Genomic DNA, 21,583 nt, shown 5'->3' on the forward strand with positions numbered 1-21,583 from the left:
AACCAGTATGAAATGTCATAGATGGGGCGACTGTTGGGGTGGGAGAGAAGAGAGGTTAAGCCTCATGGGGCTCATGCAACCCTCCAAGCACCTCAAGGAGCCTGCTGAATTGCCTCTAGAGAATTTAGTCTTAAAATATTTCCTTATTTTTTTAAAAAACCCAAAACCGTTAACACTAACCACTGTTCACAAAGGTTCCTGCTACTGGAGATAATGGCTGCACAAGTTGGTAATTACTTAAACCCAGACCAGACTAATCTTTATACAAAGATAAATTATCTGTTTGATTAATTCAGTAGGGGTTGCCAATTCTTAGCTACAAATCTGAATACAGACCATGGAGCCGTTTACGGAGAAAAATGGCGCAATCCAGACACAATACTTCACAGGCAAAGTTTTAAGAACGTATCATCACCATCCTCTTCTCCTGTCTAAACGTGCCTAGACCAGTTGTCTGACCAACCAAATGCCTATGAAAGCCCACTCTTCAAGCTCTAAGCAAAATCAATTCTTGACTTGGTTGAATGCCAAAAGATCATTCTGCGTATCTGTTTGGCTCAATTAAAGAAAAAAGAAGAAGAAAGCATTACAAACTGCAGTGCTTCGCTTTTGGGGACCAAAATTCATGATCACTATCAAAAGACCAGCTCTCTCCACCAGTTAACTGGTATCCACAATATTGTCTGGTTTCACTCACATAATTAAAATGGGACACTGTATCCAAATCCACTTGTGCAAATGATTGTTATCCGAACGCTCAGATTTTTGTTGTATTGCTAACTACTTTCTACATGCTTGATTCACAGGCAGGGTTTCTGCAGTTGCAACTCCTATAGATTGCATTAACTACAATATTTTTCTTTACAGTTTATCTAGAGACTTTTCAAATCAGTAACTGATGGGAGAAGCTTGGTTGTAATAAAATCACCTAAGCCACCTAATGGCGCAGTGGGGAAATGACTTGACTAGCAAACCAGAGGTTGCCGGTTTGAATCCCTGCTGGTATGGTTCCCAGACTATGGGAAACCCTATATCGGGCAGCAGCGATATAAGAAGATGCTGAAAAGCATCATAGGAACATAGGAAGCTGCCATATACTGAGTCAGACCATTGGTCTATCTAGCTCAGTATTGTCTTCACAGACTGGCAGCGGCTTCTCCAAGGTTGCAGGCAGGAGTGTCTCTCAGCCCTATCTTGGAGAAGCCAGGGAGGGAACTTGGGACCTAGATGCTCTTCCCAGAGAGGCTCTATCCCTGGAGGGAAATATCTTACAGTGCTCACACTTCTAGTCTCCCTTTTACATGCAACCAGGGTGGACCCTGCTTAGCTAAGGGGACAAGTCATGCTTGCTACCACAAAACCAGCTCTCCTCTTATCTCATACTGCATGGGAGGAGGCAACAGTAAACCCCTTCCGTGTTCAACCAAAGACAACCACAGGGCTCTGTGGTCGCCAGGAGTTGACACCAACTCGACGGCACAACTTTACTTTACTCACCTAACAAGGGACAGCCAATTCAACAGTGTGCATTATATATAAAAGCTGCTGTCCATCTGAGTAGACAATGTTGGATTAGATCAAGGGAGACAACCTTGGCTTTCCGGCTGCACTACAACTCCCATCATCCTGAGCCGCAATTGACTGCTTATCCCTGGATTAGATGGACCAATGATCTGTTTCAATTCAAGGCAGCTTTTACATAAGAGCCAGTGTGGTGGTGTGCTTAGTATGATAAGACTTGGGAAGCCCAGGTTCAAATCTCTACTAAGCCAAGCTACTCACTGGGTGACCTTGGGCCACTCACTCTGTCTTAGCCTAACTCACCTCAGAGGGTTGTTGTGAGGAGGAAGAGGGGCATAAAATGGGGCATGTACATTTCCCTGAATTCCTTAGGAAGTCACCAGTATAAACATGTAAATAAATAAAAATAAATACATAAACACATGCCCTATATGTATTTAAATACAGACATACCAGGAGTCTGGCAGTATTTCCTTTTTATTTATACATTTATATCCCCTCTTCCCCACCAATGAACCCAGCACAGTATATATGGTTATGCTTCTCTTGCAAAGTAGGTTAGGCTAAGAGGTAAGTGTCTGGCCTAGCGTGAGTCACCAGTTGCATTCAGTGTTTTGCTCAATAGCTGGGAAAGTTCGCCGGAAACTGGTAGCTTCATCAGTTTAATGTACAGTCTGAGTGGTGGTGTTGTCAGTTAAATCTTTAATTGAATTATGGATTTAAAGTTATTTTCCCTTTTGTTTTTCTTTATTGGGATTTTGTATAATTTTATTTTTGATTTTCTGTATTCTGATCAATGATCAAAATAAACATTTATTCGTTCAGTTGCATTCAGACATTATGCTGTACGAGTGCATAGACATCTGTACACTCGTACATGTTTTTGTGTGAATGATTGTACCTGTGTTCATGTTGAACCTGGATACAGGCCCCTCAAATTTGTGGTACAGAGAGGAAGTATACTGCTGCACCTATGTTGAACCTAACATGTGAATCTGTACCTGTGTACACTGTACACTTGTTGTAGGAGTGTTGAACCTAACATATGAATGGGGCTACCCAGTGAGTTCCATGGCTGAATGAGGATTTGAACTCTGATCTCCCTGGTCTGAGGTACTCTCTAACCACTGCACCACGCTCTTTGCTATGTACCATATATGTACCTGTGCCATAACATGAACATTCAAGATTTCCCATGCTTCATTATTGAAGGTTTTCTCCCCTTCAGGTTAGCAGACAATGTGAGTTGCATTCAACTGAGCCCTTCGGCACACAGAAGGTGCGGCCCTAGTGCGTTGTGCAGGAAACGTGAAACTAAACCCAAAGATATTATTCTGTTTGTGCACTCTCTTGCACAAGTGTTTGCAGAAGAGCACCCTGCTCACAGTTTTTGGGACTCAGCCCTTTAGCACTACATGGCTAGATTTCCATTTGGTGTGTCCATTTTATGTAAATCATACACTGTCAATTGAAAACCAGCCAGTTAAGTACATTTTATAAAACATGAGAGTGAAATTTTACTTCTCCTTATTAGTACTGTGAAAACATGAGGAATTATTGGCTGAAAATGAAACATAACCTTGCTAAGAGTTAAGAATTGGGACAGAGGGCATAATTAAGTCTTAAGCTAATAATATTAATAGAACTGTACTCGTTGTTCCTCTCCAACTAATACAAATGCAAATTACCTGTAGGACAGCATTCTCTTTTAGATTTAAGATTTAAGCAGAACTTGTATAAGACTTTACAACCACTGGCTCTATCTATCTCGATGAAGCAAGTAGATTTTACAGAATTAAAACTGATCTTATGATTCTCTTTAGGAACTATTAATAAAAAGCATTAAGCACTAAATGCCTTATCCAACACTTTGCTTCTTCCAAAGGCCATAATCCCTGGAACGCTTTAGAAATTAGAGGTTTCAAGCTTGTGGCCAAAGAAATTGTAATTCTGTGTCATGGGACCTGAATAACCTTTCTGGGCCATAACTGCTTCATAAACCTATAATGTAACAACAGAACCTCAGATTGTAGGACTCACTGATTCGGCACAGATGTACAAGTCCTATTGCCTTAAACTAATCTGTGCAGTAGACCCATTACACATTAGGCAGAGATCCAGCCTATACCACTTCAGACCAATTCACGTCACAGGTGTATGGCTGTGTGTGTGCGCATGTGAAAGATTTTTGAATGTCTCTTCCTGAATGAAGCAAAATAGCACGTCAGCAAGTCCATAAGCCAGACAAATTTTGGCCATTGGTACGTGGCGCAGCGGGGAAATGCTTGACTAACAAGCAGAAGGTTGCTGATTCAAATCCCCGCTGGTACTATATCGGGCAGCAACAATATAGGAAGATGCTGAAAGGCATCATCTCATACTACGCAGGAGATGGCAATGGTAACCCGCTCCTGTGACCCCCTATCAAAGACAACCACAGGGCTCTGTGGGCGCCAGGAGTTGACACCAACTCAGCACACTTTACCTTTATCCCACTAGAGATGGAAAATGGGTAATAGCATCATTGCACTTACAGCTTGCTCGGTGTTATCACCCTGTCTTTCTCCCTACTCAAAAATGATTAAGGTGAAATTGTGGTCATTTTTGCACCAAGAAAATGGTTAGGGTAACAATGAACCAATTGTTGTACTCTCTTCATGACCTGTCACTTTTCATTTTCATTCCTTTTGAGATCAATAAAAATTTTATTGTCGTTTTTGTATTTTTAAACACTTTTAAAACACTACCGGACATTTGGCCGCTGCAGGCCTGATGGTCAGGACATCATAAAAGTATGGTAACACACTGGAAGCTGGAAGTCTTGCAATCCTACGGCCCCTTTTCCATCTCTTTGGGTGTAGACCTTGTCAAGAATCACAATGAGCATCCCCCCCCCCGATGGTACTGACCACTCCGGCTGGCTCATGTACTGTGGGAGAACAGTCCAGAATTCTACCATCTCCGGCTATTGTTAACTGCCCAGAGGCAAAGGTTTGGTACAAATCTGATAAATCAATATTGCCTCATTCTGTGAGTGTGTAAAAGTCAAGTCAGTGATTACTAAGTTCCTCGAACAGTTCTGTAACAGAAAGATCCATGAGAGTGTTCATTTCTATCACTCTGCTCTGCTATAGAGCAGAAACGGAAAACATTTGGGTGTTTTTTCCAAAGTAATTCCAGGAGCCAACAAAGGGCAAGTCCTTAGAGTGAGCCTTCAGAGTCCCCTTCTTTCCCTATCCTTAAGCTTCTTAAAGTCTTCTAAGAAGGATTCCACGAAAGATTGTCGTCCAAATTTGTCACCCTGGACAGTCTGAGGAAAGGCTGGCACGGCTTTCAGGTGAACTCTATTAGCTCGGCTACCTATTTGGATTAGCGTGCAGAGAAAACTTGTTCAGCATCACAGATGAGACACAATGTTTAGAACTAATAATCAATTACCTTAATTAACGAATTAACTCGATAAGAACGGAAGAAAAACTGCAGCATTGGCAGAACACTGATGCCTATATCTCTTCCAGATTACCAATGAATCAAAGGAAGCGAGGCTAATGAAATACTCCGTGTTTCTTTCGTCGGCTAGTCCCCCAGGGAGAGAGGTGGGGAAATTGGTTCAAAATTCCCAATTCCGACAAAATTCTCAATTCTGAACCAGAGAGCCAGCAGCATCTCTGGCTATATCTGGGACAAAGAAACCCAAACACCCACTGATGCTATCTGGGACAAGCCTGTAATGGAAAAAGCTTCTCATCCCCAAAGGTGCAGCAATGATAGGCTTACTCCATGGTCAGGGCTGAATGAACAAACTGGGATACATCAGCTCCCAACGAACGCCACCCACTGGCTCTTCTTGTCCTGGCCCCCATCTAAGTGTGGTCTCACATCCTGGCATGATCTGGAATGAGGGTAATGAACAGTTATCCTGCTTAGCAGGAGGATTCACTTCACAGGCTTGCAATATAGCGAATCCAGATGAGTTTTGGTTGCTTGGCTGGTTTTTTGTTTTGCAATTAACCAACCGACGCCCAACCGGTCCAAATCCAAAAGGAGGTAAAACCCTACTCCAAATCATAAAGGAGGAGACTGTACATTGGTGGCAGAAGGGCAAAGCACAGATTCCCAGGGACCATTAAACTGAAGTGAGAGGAGAAAAAGCAGATCTCACAGCAGAGTGGAGGATCTCACAGGGGATCGTCCCCTAAGCTGGGAAAGGGGCAGACCCCTTGCATTGAAAGCCTGTCTGAGGCTCCAGGCAAGGTTCTGCAGTTTTCCCTGCCCTCTCTCCGGCTCAGAGGAAGGGAAGGGCAATCTCCCTGGCTTGTGCTCAGAGACGGACTGCAACCTCTTGTTTCAGCTCCTACCGGATTCCTTCCGAATACAGAAAGTCCCACCTTACCAACTGAATTAAAATGGACGGTGCAATGTTGAAGGAAAACTTAAATCTAATGATGGATTTTCTCTGACAAAGACAGTAGTGTGACTATCATCTTATACAGCATCGCCATATTGTATAATTCTCTTATGCAACTGCCATTTGGAGAGCCATTTGTCTTCAATCATAAGGCAAGAAAAATAACTCATCACACACTTAATCAAGGCACGGGTGTATAACATAAAAGCACGTTAATGCAGCTTTTGGCGAGCAAAGGAATTGTGGTCTTCAGTGAGAACTGGAAAAATGTAATGAGTGCTTTGTTTACCCTAATATGCTGGAGGTGGAGGGCAACAGATTGTGGAGGTACTAAGTTGTCAGCAAGAGCTGTTAATTTGACATGTAGGTGTTAAAGCACAGTAAAGAAAGTTTCATTTAACGTAGCTGGCTATTTCCTTGCTTAAAGGACTGTGTAGGAGGATTTGGCAAGCAAGCAACTATATCTGGGTTTTAGCAAAGTTTGGTTGGGAGTCTTCAGGATACATTTGCGGAATATTAAAAGCAGTAGATTACAATTAGACACAGAGAACAAATACTAACTGCAACTGTAGTTATGAAAGATAATTTGCTAGCACCCTTCTATTTCGCCCATGCAATAAATATAACAGAACTACACTCTGTGTCAAGGTTCAAAAGAAATATTTTTTGTGGGCATATTATAGAAATTTTTATATTTGTTGGTGCATTAAAGAGAAGGTCCCTCACTCCACACTGTTCAAAACTTCTCTCTTTTTTGCTTTTTCAAAGTGTCTTAATAGTTAAACTTGCTATCGAAAGAACTTCACTGGCTACCAGTAGGGCTCCAGGCAAAATACAAAGCGCTGCTGATTACCTATAACGACCGGAATGACTTGGGTCCAGGGTATTTAAGAGAGCATCTTCTTCATTATGAACCCTGCCACCTATTAAGATTTTCAAAGGAGGTGCTGCACTTCCTGTTGTGGAATGTACTTCCTGCTCCATTCCTGGTGGCTTTTAGAAAACTACTGAAGACATATCTGTTCAGCCAGGCTTTTAGCTGAATTTTTTTATTCCATCTATTGTTTTAAATTGAATTCTATAGAAGTTTTAAATATCTGTTTTTTAAACTTTAGGCTGTTTTATTTGACTGTAAACCGCCTAGACCTTTTGTTACAGGCAGTATATAAATGCGTTAAATGAATGAATAAACAAATAAATGATATTTGCATAGAACTAATAATAATACATTTATTTAATGTTCAATTTCTATACCATCTTTTATAAGACATTCTAAGGCAGTACAAAATAACAACAACAACAACTCCTATTTACATAGTATTTATAGCTGTTATTTTAATGAAATTTAATGTGGTTTCCATTTTGCCCAAATGAGAGCTGGTCTTCATATACTACAAAATGCGACAAATTCCATGCATGGTGCAATCAGCAAGGTGTCGTCAGACAGGCGATTACATTTGTTTTGCTGTTCAGTTTCCCTTGACCCAAAAGCATTACAGAAACAAATGTCTACAATTCAGAATAAATAATACACTGCTTGGGAAGGCCTTGTGCTCTCTGCTTCTTTGTCACTATCTCTGGGCAAAATTCAAAGTCAGAGTATTGTAAAATTCAGTGCTGGTTCATACATGCATGCCAATAACTTCAAGTGATTATTTGCATGTGTCAACAGATCTACCACCACAGAAAGAACTTTCATATCATGGGACATCAGCCAACTCAGCCCACCCAATTAGCCGCCTGACGTCAAGTGATGAGTAAGTGATTGACTTGCATGTGGGAACCAGCTCCCAGTTCCTTGCATTGGCTCTGATAATCAGACTCTGATGCTGGTTATCAAAGCTAAGATGCAGTAAGATGAGAAATGGGGAAAAGACAGTTCAACATTTTGTGAATAGTGGGGGGGACAGGGACAACAAGGGAGGAACCTGGAAGGGTGCTACAGTAGATAAGAGTGTTGGGCATGAAGATGGGAGACCACGGTTAAAATCAGGGCTTAGTCATTGCTGAGTGGCCTTGTGCGAGTTGTATCTGGAAGTAACATGTGTCACAAGATTGTTGAGGGGATAAACGAGTTACAAATTATAAAGCATTTCAATACTCAACAATGCATGTTTAAACAAAAAATGTGGTACAGAATTTAAGAATAAAACAACACCTTGATTTTTCCTACAACAACATCAATAACCTTGTAGATTCAAAATGCCTTCCCATTTCTAAAGATATAGCTGTTGTGCCCTCGAGTCTGTGTCAACTCCTGACGCCCTCAGAGCCCTGTGGTTGTCTTTGGCAGAATACAAGAGGGGTTTACCATTGCCATCTCCCGCACAGTATGAGATGATGCCTTCCAGCATCTCCCTATATCGCTGCTGCCCAATATAGGGGTTTCCCATAGTCTAGGAAACATACCAGCGGGGATTTGAACCAGCAACCTCTTGCTCCCTAGGCAAGTCATTTCCCTGCTGCACCATTAGATGGCCTAAAGGTATAGTAACAGTGTTCTATATCTAAACAGACTACTACTTCTGATAATTCCATAGAACAATTTTAAAAGAATAATAATTTTTTTTAAACAATATTCAGCCATTCCCTCTGTCTTGGATAAGAATAAAAACTGGAATAAAAACCAATCAACTTAGCTGGGCTCAGACACAGAAGCTATTCACATGCGTGGGCTAAGGAAGCCCAACCCAATTTTGCCTGCGCATATGTACCGCCGGGATTGGGTCGGATCCTGGTGCTGCTACCATGGCAAACCTGCCTCTGTAGTCACCCTTTCAAACGTGGCTTGCAGCCACGGCTGGCAGACTGCGGTGATCCCGGCCAGCTTCAGGGAGGGGAGGGGGGAATCCCAATAATGCCCCGTGCACTTGCATGGTGCATTGTGGGAGCTCTGGGGCAGGGATCACGCCCATTGAATATGGAGCCCTCAGTCATCCGTAGGGAGGTAAGCTTTTCAAGGCTTCCTCTCCACTAGCCTTCTTGCCCTTCCTCACTGCTCGTGAAAAAGGGCTCCTAGTGTGAAGCAGTGTTCCCTTTAATGGAGATTCCCAGATGTTGTTCACTACAACTCCCAGCTGTAGTCAACAACATCTGGGAATCCCTGTTAGAAGGGACACTGGTGTGATGCTGCAGTTTCTGCTCGCCATCGTTAAGAACCCAAACTACACCAACTAATTGGAAAATCAGGGCAGAGAGCTACTCCTCTGTGTTTTCCATCTGCAGAGAATTCCATTTCACAAGTGTCTCCACGGTTCAGCAGAATCCTGAGGTGTGACAATGGCCCTAATTGTGGTTTCTCAGTACGAATTCAGACATGATGGGAAATCACAGTTTGGACTAACTGACTGGCAATCCAACTTAAAACCATGATCCTGGTTTGTCAGTTTATGGGCAGTCTCAGGTTCAGACATAACTTCAGAAACAATAGTTCCACATTACATCTGCGCTGTCATTATCTGTCTGGAGAAATCAAGTATGGAGGGGAAAGATTTTATTTACTAATCTACCAGCACTGTGCAGTGTTTAGCGAGTTGAACTAGGACCAGGGACACCCACTGAGCCATGAAACTCAGTGGGTGACTCTGGCCCAGTCTGTTATCTCTCTGCCTCACAGGGTTGTTGTGAGGACAAACATAGCTATGTGCACCACTCTGGGTTCCTTGCAGGAAGAGTGAGATATAAATGTAAAAAATAAATAAAATAAATAACCTGCCTTTCCTTAAGTAAAATAATCAAGACTCTTTACAGGTTAACACAATAGTCTAGCTAACAGAGAAAATCTAGATGAGCCCCTTCAATCATTCATAAAATATAGAAGCAGCACAAAGGATGAATAAAAACCCTATTTCAGAAAACTGCATTTTATTCCAGCAGCCGATTTTAACTGGTGCCAATATTTGAGTGCCTGCTGAAATTTACAGCTGACCAGGATGACAGTACAAGTACCTGTTAATGTGTACAGTATTGCCATGTCATGAATTCATTAGAAGCACTGCCTCACAAGAACATTCTGAGGCAGACACACAAGCACATAACTTGGGTTCAATTATGAAGCCATTTACCAAGCTAAAGATATTCACCCTTCTGAAAACACCCCTCCACCCCAGAGAGATTTTAAACCCACACGTGATGTATTGGCACCCAACTGGTATAGATCTATTGGATCAGCAGTGATACTTGGGAAGAAATACCTACGTTTTTTCCTGTGTTCCACTAGAACACCAGCCTGCTTTGCTGAGCATTTTGCAAACCAGTTGTCCCCAAGAAGAACTGTGATCTCATTGGTATGCACCAGTCTTCCAGGCATGAAAGCAAGGGGACCAAAAGGTACCTGTAAAAGAAACAAAGGAAAGGTAAGAAAAATAAGGGCAAGCTTACAATACAAAGTCAAAAGAACTTTCCAGCTCTGTGTCCCATCTGAGACTGTGGCCAACATTGGACTGTTATGAAAGGTGCAATGTAACAAAACTAACAAGAGTCCCCTAGTGGCTGATTGCTTCCAACAGCCGCCATCCAGACTAAGGAAGTGCCATTCATTGCTTATATGAAAAGTAGTGGTGTTGATGATCACGTGGAGGGCCAATTTTAATGACCTCCACCTCCTCTGGAAGTGCTCTTCCACTCCCACGGGGGGGGTGGGGGTGTTCATCAAAATTTGCCCTCTCCCCCCCCCACAGGAACATTGTTCCTTACTTAGTTGAAGACACTGGGATTGCCACACTTCTCATATAGGAACAGCCCTTCCTTGGTCTGGATGTCGGCTATCATAAAATACCTATGTATATAAGTAGTCCAAATTAAGCAGCATCTCCTAAAAGCACATAGATCCCAACATAAGCAGAAGTTCAGCTGAGGTACTCTAGGCAAGGACGGAACAAAAATCAGATCCTTCTGCCAAAAGTGAAGATTCTTATAACCAGATTAGCTTTTTATGCAAAAAAGAAAAAAAAAATCAGAACACCAAGACTCGGGAAATATATGGTTGCCCGCTGCTTCTTCACCTCACAGGAAATTATTATGTATTGCAAATTTAATTGCAGCTTTCCATATAATAAACAGGCTTTATCAAATGTGCCTGATTTTGTCTCAGTGTGTCTGTCAGAATTCAGAGGTTATAATTTATCACAGATCTGAAGAAATTATATGGGGGAGAGGAAAACATACATTCAACAGTGCCTATAATCTATCATTGCTAACTACAATACCTTCATTACTGTAACTACAGATAGGTCCAGGAAACATGGAACCAGGATTAGGAGATCAGGAGCCCTCTCTGGGCTCCCTCTTTGCATTCTCCTTTCCTTTTCAGAGCAAAAGATGCTGCCCCATTATGAGGTGATTCTCATGACCTGCCGAAGCCGGGCTAAGGGAGGCTGTGTGGCTCCCAGTGGCAAGACCCCTGCTAACTTGGCAAAGAGGCACTTTTTAACGTGGTGATTCTCTTTATTGAGCAGGGGGAGAGTAACTGGCCCTCTCTAGCCCCAGCACAGGACCTCCAGTGACTGTTGCTGGTGTCTGTCTTATGTTTCTTTTTAGATTGTGAGCCCTCTGGGGGCAGGGAGCCACCATATTTATTTATATTTCTCTGAGTAAACTGACCTGACCCATTTTTGGAAGGGTGGTATAGAAATCGAATGAATGAATGGATGGATGGACTGCTTAAATGCCCCGCCCCCCACCATGAGGTTAGCGGAGCGCGCGCTCCGCTAACCCTGTTTTTCTGATCATGTATCGCCGTGTTTTTCTGATCATGTATCGCCAGCATCTGGGGGGGGGCTCCCCAGAATGCCCTGCGCCCTCGCACGGGGCATTCTGGAACTTCCGGGGGCCAGGAGGCCCCCAAACCCCACCACCCCAACCAGCTCCATGACGGAGCCAGTAATAGTTTAGGTGGCCAGTCTGGGCGCCCAGGGAGGGTTGCCTGATCATCTGCGGGGAGAGCAGGTCCAACCCGCTCTCCTCACAGACCATTTTGATGCTTCACACTACTCTTGTGAAGCGCCTCTATGTCTGCAAGTTAACCAGGGTTAGCTCAAACCAGGGTTTGCAAAAACTCTTCTAACATGGTTGAACGTTCCTGTTAGAATTAACGCTGATTCAGGCAAAAGACTGCACATGATTAGCTTTGAAGAAGGAAGGAATAAGGACAAAACATGCAAGAGGGGAAGAAGAGAGAGAAACAGTGCGCAACGATGCAGATACTCCTAAACCTTTAACCATGGTTAGGAGTTCTTGTATACTATATTTGTGCTGATCCACAGTAAAAGAAAGTTTGATATTTCTACTCAACACCACAATACCTACCATGATATCGTAAGAGAGTTTATCAGGCAATGTGCCAAGTCGCTCTTGAAGAGCTTCATATTCACTCTCCACCTTCTTCCTGTTGGCCAATTCAAATCAGGTTACTATCAAGTTGAAGTGGCAATGAACTTCAAGAACAAGGTTGATTGTTTTATTTATATATATTTTCATATACATATACATATATAAAAAAACACACACACACTTATATATATACACACACATTTCAAAATAAGGCAATAAGGCGAGGGGGGTGGGAACCTGCTATAATTGCAAAATTCAGAAGCGATCCAATTTGAGAAAAGTGTCAAGACAATCCTGAGTCCCCCTTATCAACACAATGGCTACATTTGCATGTAATGCAGAACCGCAGGAAACTCACTACAAACCAAGGGTTCAAACTGGAGTCTGTGGAGCGCAACTTTGGGTCGCTGGACAAGCAGGTCCGGAGTTGTACGCATTCGGACGTAGCGGCAGGGAAACCTCTGCCCCCTGTAGGTCTGGTTCCGCGTTACATGCGGATGTGGCCAGTGTGTGCATTTTCCATACTTAGAGAACACGCTTTGGTGACTCCATTTACATTAAGCTATGCACATAATGCCATTAAAGCATGTTGTCCAGTATGGAAAATGCTTCTCAAAATATGGCGATTTTAAAGATAACTACTTTATCATTTATGTATCAGAGGGAATTACAATTTAATTTTAAATATGAAGGGCATATTGAAGAAAGGGAATAAAGATCCATTTTCCATGAAATTACTTCCTTTCCCTGCAATGTATGCCACTCAGCCTACACGTCAGTGGAGAGAAGCAAACTTAATGGGAAAAAGAGGAGTTTAGCCCATTACTTTCCAATCAACAACTCTGAGCCATATAACTTCACAAATGGGTGTCCTGAAGAGCTGTCTGCTGCAGTGAGGCTTGCACTAGAAGTCCACTGGGTCAGAGCGGGTTCTGTTCTCAGTTGGCCACCAGTGCTGCTAGATGGAAATACAAGTAGGCTGTGACAAGATGCTAGCTCTACCCAGAAACGTCATGGTCCTGGCAAGCAGGTGTTTCCAGAAGGCCTGTCTGATGCCACTGCCAGCTATACAATTTACAAATCAGCTGCACTCCCCTGTGCTGGGCAACTTGTGTGCCTCAAGGCTGCCTGCCTGCCTAAATCCAGGTACTTGTCAGAACTCAGGGTGGAACACCTGAAAGTATGGGAGGAGTACTGATTTGGATGGAAAGCACATGGCATGGTCCTCAAGAGACATAGCCACTCTGTGGTGTGTGCACGCACAAATAAACCCACGTGCAAATATGTTTGGGCATATTTTGTTTATTTCGAAAATCTTTTCCAAGCTATTTGATGGGGGCATTTATATCTCCTGGGTTAGCCTGCATCAACTATTCATAAAGCTTCATTTTCTTCTGCAAGCGTTGCCCAGGGGAGGGAGACAAAAATGTTTGCCAAAAACCTCCACCTTCCGTTCTCTTGGGCTTGTTTCAGAAGTGTCCATTGCTGCTGTTCCCCCTGCTCTGCTGGTGCAGGAGGCAGGGGAGAAGAGGGGACACATTCCCATTGGGTAGGCAACAAGAGGGATGCTCCCCACATTGGCACACCTGTGGCAAGACCTTCATACTGACCCCTTCTAGTTGTGTGTTTGCAAGCCCATGCTTAGTTAGGGGAGGATGGGGATACGCATCCCACTGAAAGTCAGGCAGTGTGAATGGGCAGCATCCACATCCATCTTTCATCCAGCCACGCTGTATTAACGACCCGCCTGCTGAGCAAAGAGGCACTTTTCAAAGTGGTGGCTCTCTCATATTTAGCAGAGGGAGAGCAACTGGCCCTATCCAGCCCCAGCATAGCATCCCTCCTCCAGCGGCTGCCAACCTCCAGTGGCTGCTGCTAGTGCCTACCTATTTATTTATTTAGACTGTGAGACCTTTGGGGACAGAGATCCATCTTAATAATTTTTTAATTGTTTTCTCTATATAAACTGTTTTGGGGATTTTTGTCAAAAAGGAGGACCTCATTATCCATGGATTTACGTATCCGTGGTCGGGTAAAAGACATCCAACCTCGGCAAACATTTCGGGCAATTAAAAAAAACAACCTCGCATATACATGGATCAGAGATGGTTGGAAATTACTGTGGAGGTCATTTCCGGCAGTCATTTTGTTTCCTGGAGCCACAAAATGGCTCCTGTTTTAAAAAGAAAAAATGGCGATTTTCTGCCATTGGGGGGGGGGCATTCTGGGGGCACAGCGTGAAGGCGGGAGAAGCAAAGCATGGTAAGAAGCTCCCCCCCTTGTTTCCTCCCCCAATTTGTCCCCAAAATGACATTTTTTTCTCATTTTCCCAGTGACTAGGAACCTAACCCCCAGTTCCCCATTGACTCAATGCCTCAATATTTGCGGTTTCCGTATCCGCAAATACCCGGTGGAACGGAAACCCCACAGGTCCTGCTGTATAAATATTTTGTTGTTGCTGATGTTTGTTCTAAGTCCAGTGTGGATTTTATGAGCTTCTAAGCAGGCATTAAGCATCAACTAAGCATGACTGGATAAGGCTAGGGCAATGTTCTTCACTGTAAGGCCTGGGGGCCAGGAGCAGCCCCCATCAACCCTAAATTCAGCTCCCTGAATACTCTACACCAGGGATTCTCAACGTTGGGTCCTTAGATGTTATTGGACTTCAACTCCCATAATCCCCAGCCCGTGGCCTTTGGTTGGGGATTATGGGAGTTGAAGTCCAATAACATCTGGAGACCCAACATTGAGAATCCCTGGTGTAGAGGGATCCTTGGTGTAGAGTCTACACCAGGCCTGCTCAACCTAGGCCCCCCCAGCTGTTTTTGGACCACAACTCCCACAATCCCCAGCCACAGTGGCCCATAGCCAGGGATTATGGGACTTGTAGGCCAACATCTGCAGGAGGGCCAAAGTTGAGCAGCCCTGCTCTACACGGTCCTCCGACACCATGCAGAGACAACCATTTTCACCATGTGGTGCTGTGCCCAACGCTGATGGGGCTCCTTTAAGGGAAACGGAGCCCTCTGGAGCCCTCTGCTACCTTGGGCGGCAGGCACAGAGCGCTGGGAAGTGGAGCCCTGCCCAGCGCCTTCCTCCTAGAGCTCTTGAGGGAGGGCTCCATCTCTCTTAAAGGGCCCTCCCTGCACGGAGACCAGCACAGTGGGAAATGGCTCTCCCGCTGAAGATTTTTAGCCAAAGTGGCCCCACTGGAAAAACAGTAAAGATCACAGGGCTAGGAGCATGAGCCTGGGTTGCCTTAGCAATGGGGATGTCTTTCCTGTTCCCCAACAGTTTCCCACATTTTTCACTTTCTGGCAGACGCGTGTGAAAATGCTTGCGAACGGCATGGTTGGTTCAGCTCAGCACTTTCCCGGCTGGTCCCACCAGGCCATGAGCCTGAAGAAGAATGGTGCTCTGCTGCACTCTAGAGAGAGCTTTTATGCCAGACTTCACCCAGCATTGTGTCTGTGTGGACACACAATGTCCACAACAACCAGAAGCGTATTATGGAAATGCTGATAAATTTTGACTCCAGGAGCACCACTATACAGTAATATCCATCTTATTGGAAATTAATGCAGCTTCTGAATTTTAAACATTAGCAAAACATATTACTTTTTAGATTATTTTCTACAAACCGATAGTCACAATTTAATATGATGAGGCATATAGATGGCCTTGATCCCCCGCCCCCTTCTCCTTATTCTTCTTATCCACTGCTTGCAGCTTATGTGCATTTAAACTAAAAAAAAAAAATTGATACACACAATCTATAAATTATTTGCTCAGAGGTCTTTCGGGCATGAAGAAAAAGCCTCTTAAAATAAATTTAAAATATTATATGCTTGATGGTGTATAACCAAAAGTTTAATCTCTCCACTAAAGGGGGCAGTTGCTGAGATTCTGCAATAACCCTGCAGACAATAATCAAGAAGGCTCCTGTTGTTCTCTACATAAAATCCTGGTAAACACAGCATGGATGGAGCATAATTTTCTATCCGTTAAGATCAAGTGTTAGCTCTCAATAACTCATAAGAAACCGTTCACTATTAAACATACCTTTCCCCCTAGATATTTTATTTACCCAAGATGTTTCCTACCAGCTAAAAAAAGCCTCCCATTAAAAAGAGCAGCGGCCAGAGACAATATTTTAAAGGATAATAGTCCCTCGAATGTCTTGGGTTTACCTAAGGCTTTTTTATTTAAATTTATTTATTTATTTATTTATTTATACATACATACATACATACATACTTTAGACTAGTATATTTTCATTGCATTTGGAGAAACTGGAGAAAGGCCACTATCCGTCTCACAAGTCAACAAAGCCCTTTATAAATGGCAGAACCAATTCTCCAAGTTGCTTCTGACACAAAACGTATGGATTTCTCTCAAGGCCATTTAGGACCCACCATACTTCTACTTAGGCAACCAAAATAAATAGTTGTGCTCGGGGTGTTTATAGGGGTCAGAAGACTTCCTATTCTAAGTGAAAAAAGGAGAATGAGTTGGGGGTTGTTGTTTTGTTTTGTTTTTTAAAAAGAGAGATAAGCACATCTTAAAGCAAGCGTAGGCAACGTCAGCTCTCCAGCTGTTGAATTACAACTACCATCATCCCTAGGCACAATCAACTGTGGACAGGAATGATGGGAGCTGTAGTTCAACAACAGCTGGAGAGCCAAGGTTGCCTACCCCTGCCTTAAAGCCCGATTATAGTGGTGAATTAGGACAGTAACACAGAAATGTGCCATTCAATAAGCAAAGACAAAAGGAGGCATCAAAATATACACTGTTCAGATCTGGCTAATCTTCTGCAGAATACGTGCGTGGCCCTTTTCTAAAGCCGCACGTAGGCTATTTTCATTGGTATTTTAGGCATGCAATTCCACATTTTTCCACTTACCAGTGCTGAATTCTCTCTTGGCAGCTAGTGACCACCTGTCATTAAAACAGATAACTGCTCATGAAAAAACAAGGCTAAGCACACAGCTGCAAAGTCAATGTTTCAGAAACTGGAGCAGCAGCTTTACAGATTTGGTGGCGCCTCGCTATACATTTTTATTTGTCAGTGCGAAGGCGCGGGAATGTTCGTTCTTAAGCAGCACACTTTATCACAGCGCTCTAATCCAGACTGATAACTGCAGAATAAATTACACCTGCCCCAACTCATATTTTGATACAATGCATGCTCCGTAACGATGAGATGACACAGGATACAAGATAAAACCAGCTTTTGGTGCAATCTACACATCTGTTTTCAATGTTACATGCTTTGTAGAATAAAGCAAATATAATTTATAAAAACTGCATTTTTGCTACTTGCTTTCTCTCCCCTTGAAGGAGCCACCCATAAAAAGATTTTTCTCCCTTTATTAACACATATCTAAACTGTAATCTCACTTGCATTTTACTCTGATGGAGGGGGAGGAAATCTAAGTAGTCATATACAAGAACATGGGAACTGTGTGTTTTAAACACACTACAACATATACAAGCATATACATATAACTTCTGTCAATTACAGACTTCTGGAAAATGTAATATTTAGTTTGGAATGTTTTAAAGGCCACTTTACATAATGTAGATCAATAAAAAAGGCAACAACAAGCAAACAACAACAACAAATATAATTCCACATTAAAGTTGTTACATCTTGCTCTTTGCCATACCACAGTTTAATAATGTTCAGGTTTGAACAGCATATTCTGGACTTTGAAAGTTTCTTCATGTTCAGTCTTTAAACAGTACTGCTCCCTATCCTCACCCTAAATTCCTTTACAGTGGCAAACATGACACCTTAAACATGTATCGTATCGTATCGTGTGTGTATCTATCTATCTCCCAACCCCATCTAAAAACATAGTATAGCACACTATCAAAAGGTGAATACTGAGCTTCCAGATAGATTTATTTTTAAAAACACAACAAATTCACGAGATGGTAGGGCACTAGCTGTGGAGGTGAAGCTGTTGCATTGCTGGATCTTTCTCTCTTTCTCTCTCACACACACACACCATAAACACACATGCACAAACGGGGACTCCCACCCTGAATGTCTACAGTAAGGAAGCACAGTTCACAAAATGGAGTGGACATCAATTTCTACCCCAACACTGCACAACTCTCTCCTACAACCAGCTTCTGTTACACTGGAAACATAAGGACAGCCCTGCTGGATCAGGCCCAAGGCCTATCTTGTCCAGCATCCTATTTCCTACAGTCACTCACCAGATGCCTCTGGGAAGCCCAAAGGCAAGAGAGGAAGATATGCCCTCTCTACTGCTGTTGCTCCCCTGCAACCAATATTGAGCCATCACATCTCATATAATGGTCACAAAAGCATCTATCCAGTTATATTAAACTCCCCATACCACCCTCCAAGTATTAGGGTGGTTTGAAATTCGTCGTAGGGAGAGAGACGACCTAAATTATCATTTCCCAGTTCAGACTAGGGGTATGCACAAAATGAATGCAAACAGCAAAATGGTCTGCCATGAACCGTGCCGGTTTGACTGCAAACCAAACCGAACCAAGCCCAGTCCATGGCAGACCAGTTTGAACTGGTTTGGCAGTTCTAGTCGCTATGCTTGTAAAGGGGAATCGGGTGAGGATTTCCCCTTACAAGCAAAGGAGAATTCTGGCTTTAAAAGGTTTCTAAAGGGCGGCTATTTGTGGGGTGGTGGTGAGAGAGCACCTATATAAGTAGATGTAAGGTCAGGCACTCTCCGCTAGCAGCCCACCCAAATGGCAGCGGCACAGTTCCGAAACTGACCTGGCCTCCGCGGATGTGTGTAGCCACGCAATTTGTGCATATGTGGAGGCTATTTGCATGACCATGTAAATCACCGGATTCCCCTTTACAAACATAGCCCTAACTGAACCGGTTAGATCAAATGGACTGGACTGGGTAGCCGGTTAGACTGAACCAATTCATGGACAAGTAATTTGGTTCGAATTCGGTCCCAATTCAAACTGAACCACAAAAATCAGTCTGTACACACCCCTAGTTTGGACATTGTGGCAAACTGCAGTTTGACAAATCAAGCTGTCTTCTCTTAAGCTGGGCACAGAAAGGAGGTGTCCATGGACACATGGCCCATTCCGAACCCAAGAGAAGCACATTTATCCACTTCCCTCTCCACAGTGTCCATCAGTAAGTGTCCATTGTCTGGCTTCTAAATCCAAAGAAAATTTGTTAAGGTCTGCCCCAGATTGTATGTTGACACACTTGAGCAAATTAGCATATGCAACATCACTAACAATGGTGGGAATCCTACCTTCAGGAGAATATCCAGCACAACCCCCTCTCCAAACTTCTTTACCCCAAATGCAAAGAAACTATAAGGCAAAGCATACATTATTCATCCAAATGTATGTTTTCGAGAATCATCTTTATAAATATTTGTTTCTCATGTACCCACAAACAAGCCAACATGTGAAAGCAATTAATGGGAACATTTGCCAGAAAAAATAATGCTACACCTTCAGTTTTCAATGAAATCGCAGGTGCAGATGGTTTTCTTTGTAAAAAGGGACGGGGGTGGGGAATGGAGTTTGGCAAAAGTAAGGAGATTTGGCTTATATTCAGCTGCTCTGAGGTAGATTCTGCAAGCCTCACTCCGGCAGCAATCTTACAATCTCCTTAGACACCCAATACTACCAATTTTTCACAAACTCTCCAGATGAATTGTGGACTGTTGTAATTGTCAGAGAGAAGCATCCTATTCCAATAAGTCTCATAACACAAAAACAGCAAAATCTGCCTTTCAGCACGTGCAAAATGCCTTTTGCATGCAGCAGGGGACCTTTGGAATTAACTCACTATAAACTGCTCTTATCAAGTAGGCTGTGCACCACCCTGGGGTCATGTGACAAAGGACAATCTAAAAATGCTAATAAATAAAAGTAGTATGAACCTTATATGTGGTAGATAACATTTATTATATGTAGATTAGATTGCCGTCAACTGGCTTTACACAGGCATGAAAATAGCTGTGCGGCTGGTCTCCTAAGGCGAGTAAAAAATTTCCTCCAAGTGACCAGGCAAGGAAAGAGTGGCTTCATTTGTTTTTTCTTTTGCCACCAGTGACTAACAGGTATGTCAGGTCACATAGGATAGTAAAATGTTTGTGTGGACTTGCAGCTTTTACAGATTTATCTGCAAAACTTTATTTTTAATCAGCATCTTATCAGGCTTTTATCAATTCCCTCTGGTATTTTCTCTTCACTATTACCGTGAACCACTCTGAGAGGTACAGTTGGAAAGGTGATGTAGAGTTTAATTAAATAATAATTAAAAATGTTAAAGACAGACAACACTCCATTACTTCCTCAAGAAGCGGAAGAGTATTTCACCGCTTCTGATAAGAGCTGCTGTCATGCAGTGGTGGTATAGCAAGGTAGATGAAATAATGAGCTGTGATTCAGTCGGTCAGCTGGGTCAAATCTTATCTCAAACCATCAAACACCATGGTGGCCTTAGGCAAGAAGTCACTGGCCGGCTTCCGCCTTGTGAACTTTCTTCCTCTTCCTCTTACACACACAAACACACACACACACACACACACACACACACTCACTCCAATTCCTTCCCCATCACCGGTTTGTAGGAAATATAGTTTGTTGCAATGTCCAAATCGGACAAATCATGGTTGCCATTTTAAAAAGGGCTTACCTCAAAACCAAAATTATAAAGCTGGTTAAAGAAAGTTACCACAAACTAGGAAATGAGGGACAAAATCAAAGCACATGGGGCTGCAGGGAAGAGAGAACATACAAATTGAATAATAAATCAAGATACAGCATGATGAAGTGGTTAGAGTGCTGGACTAGTGAGCCCCAAGTTCAAATCCCCATTCAGCCATGAAACTTACTGGATGACTCTGGGCCTGTCACTTATCTCTCAGACTAACCTACCTCACAGGGTTGTTGTGGGGATAAACACAACCATGTAGAAGGCTCTGGGCTCCTTGGAGGAAGAGCGAAATACAGATGTAAAAATAAAACTATACCACACACATTTATGACTTTTCAAAAAGAAAGTTCCAGCTTAAATGCCCCATTTCTGGACGAAGCTGGGGGAACGGAAGCTCAACAGGAAACTTTCCATTCCTCACACATGACTTTCCAAGCATGAAGTGAGCTAAAGGCACAAAAAGCAAAAGCCCTGGAAACCGTGAAGTGCAGCGTGCTCATTAACCTCTACATGATAATCCTTTCGTAGCTGCATATTAACTAGTTACATATTCATAATCATTTACATTATTTAGAAGACCTTCTATGAAAATTTCCAGGCGATATCCATTAGCTACAATGTTAAAG

At 42.9% G+C, this 21,583-nt stretch overlaps 1 protein-coding gene across 2 annotated transcripts in view; it reads right to left on the reverse strand.

Annotated features, from left to right (window-relative positions):
- The window catches only part of URI1 (URI1 prefoldin like chaperone), a 60,382-nt gene that overhangs the window by 22,247 nt on the left and 16,552 nt on the right, over window positions 1–21,583 (reverse strand). For both annotated transcript variants that reach the window (XM_053270615.1, XM_053270616.1), the window contains exons 2-4: window positions 17,166–17,200; window positions 12,236–12,314; window positions 10,127–10,262 (exon numbers count right to left, since the gene is read on the reverse strand). In XM_053270615.1, coding sequence (XP_053126590.1) covers window positions 10,127–10,262; window positions 12,236–12,314; window positions 17,166–17,200 — 250 coding nt within the window. The remainder of the gene's footprint in view (window positions 1–10,126; window positions 10,263–12,235; window positions 12,315–17,165; window positions 17,201–21,583) is intronic.

The sequence above is a fragment of the Hemicordylus capensis genome, chromosome 9, assembly GCF_027244095.1.
Source record: "Hemicordylus capensis ecotype Gifberg chromosome 9, rHemCap1.1.pri, whole genome shotgun sequence".
In the NCBI taxonomy this organism is placed as follows: Eukaryota; Metazoa; Chordata; class Lepidosauria; order Squamata; family Cordylidae; genus Hemicordylus; species Hemicordylus capensis.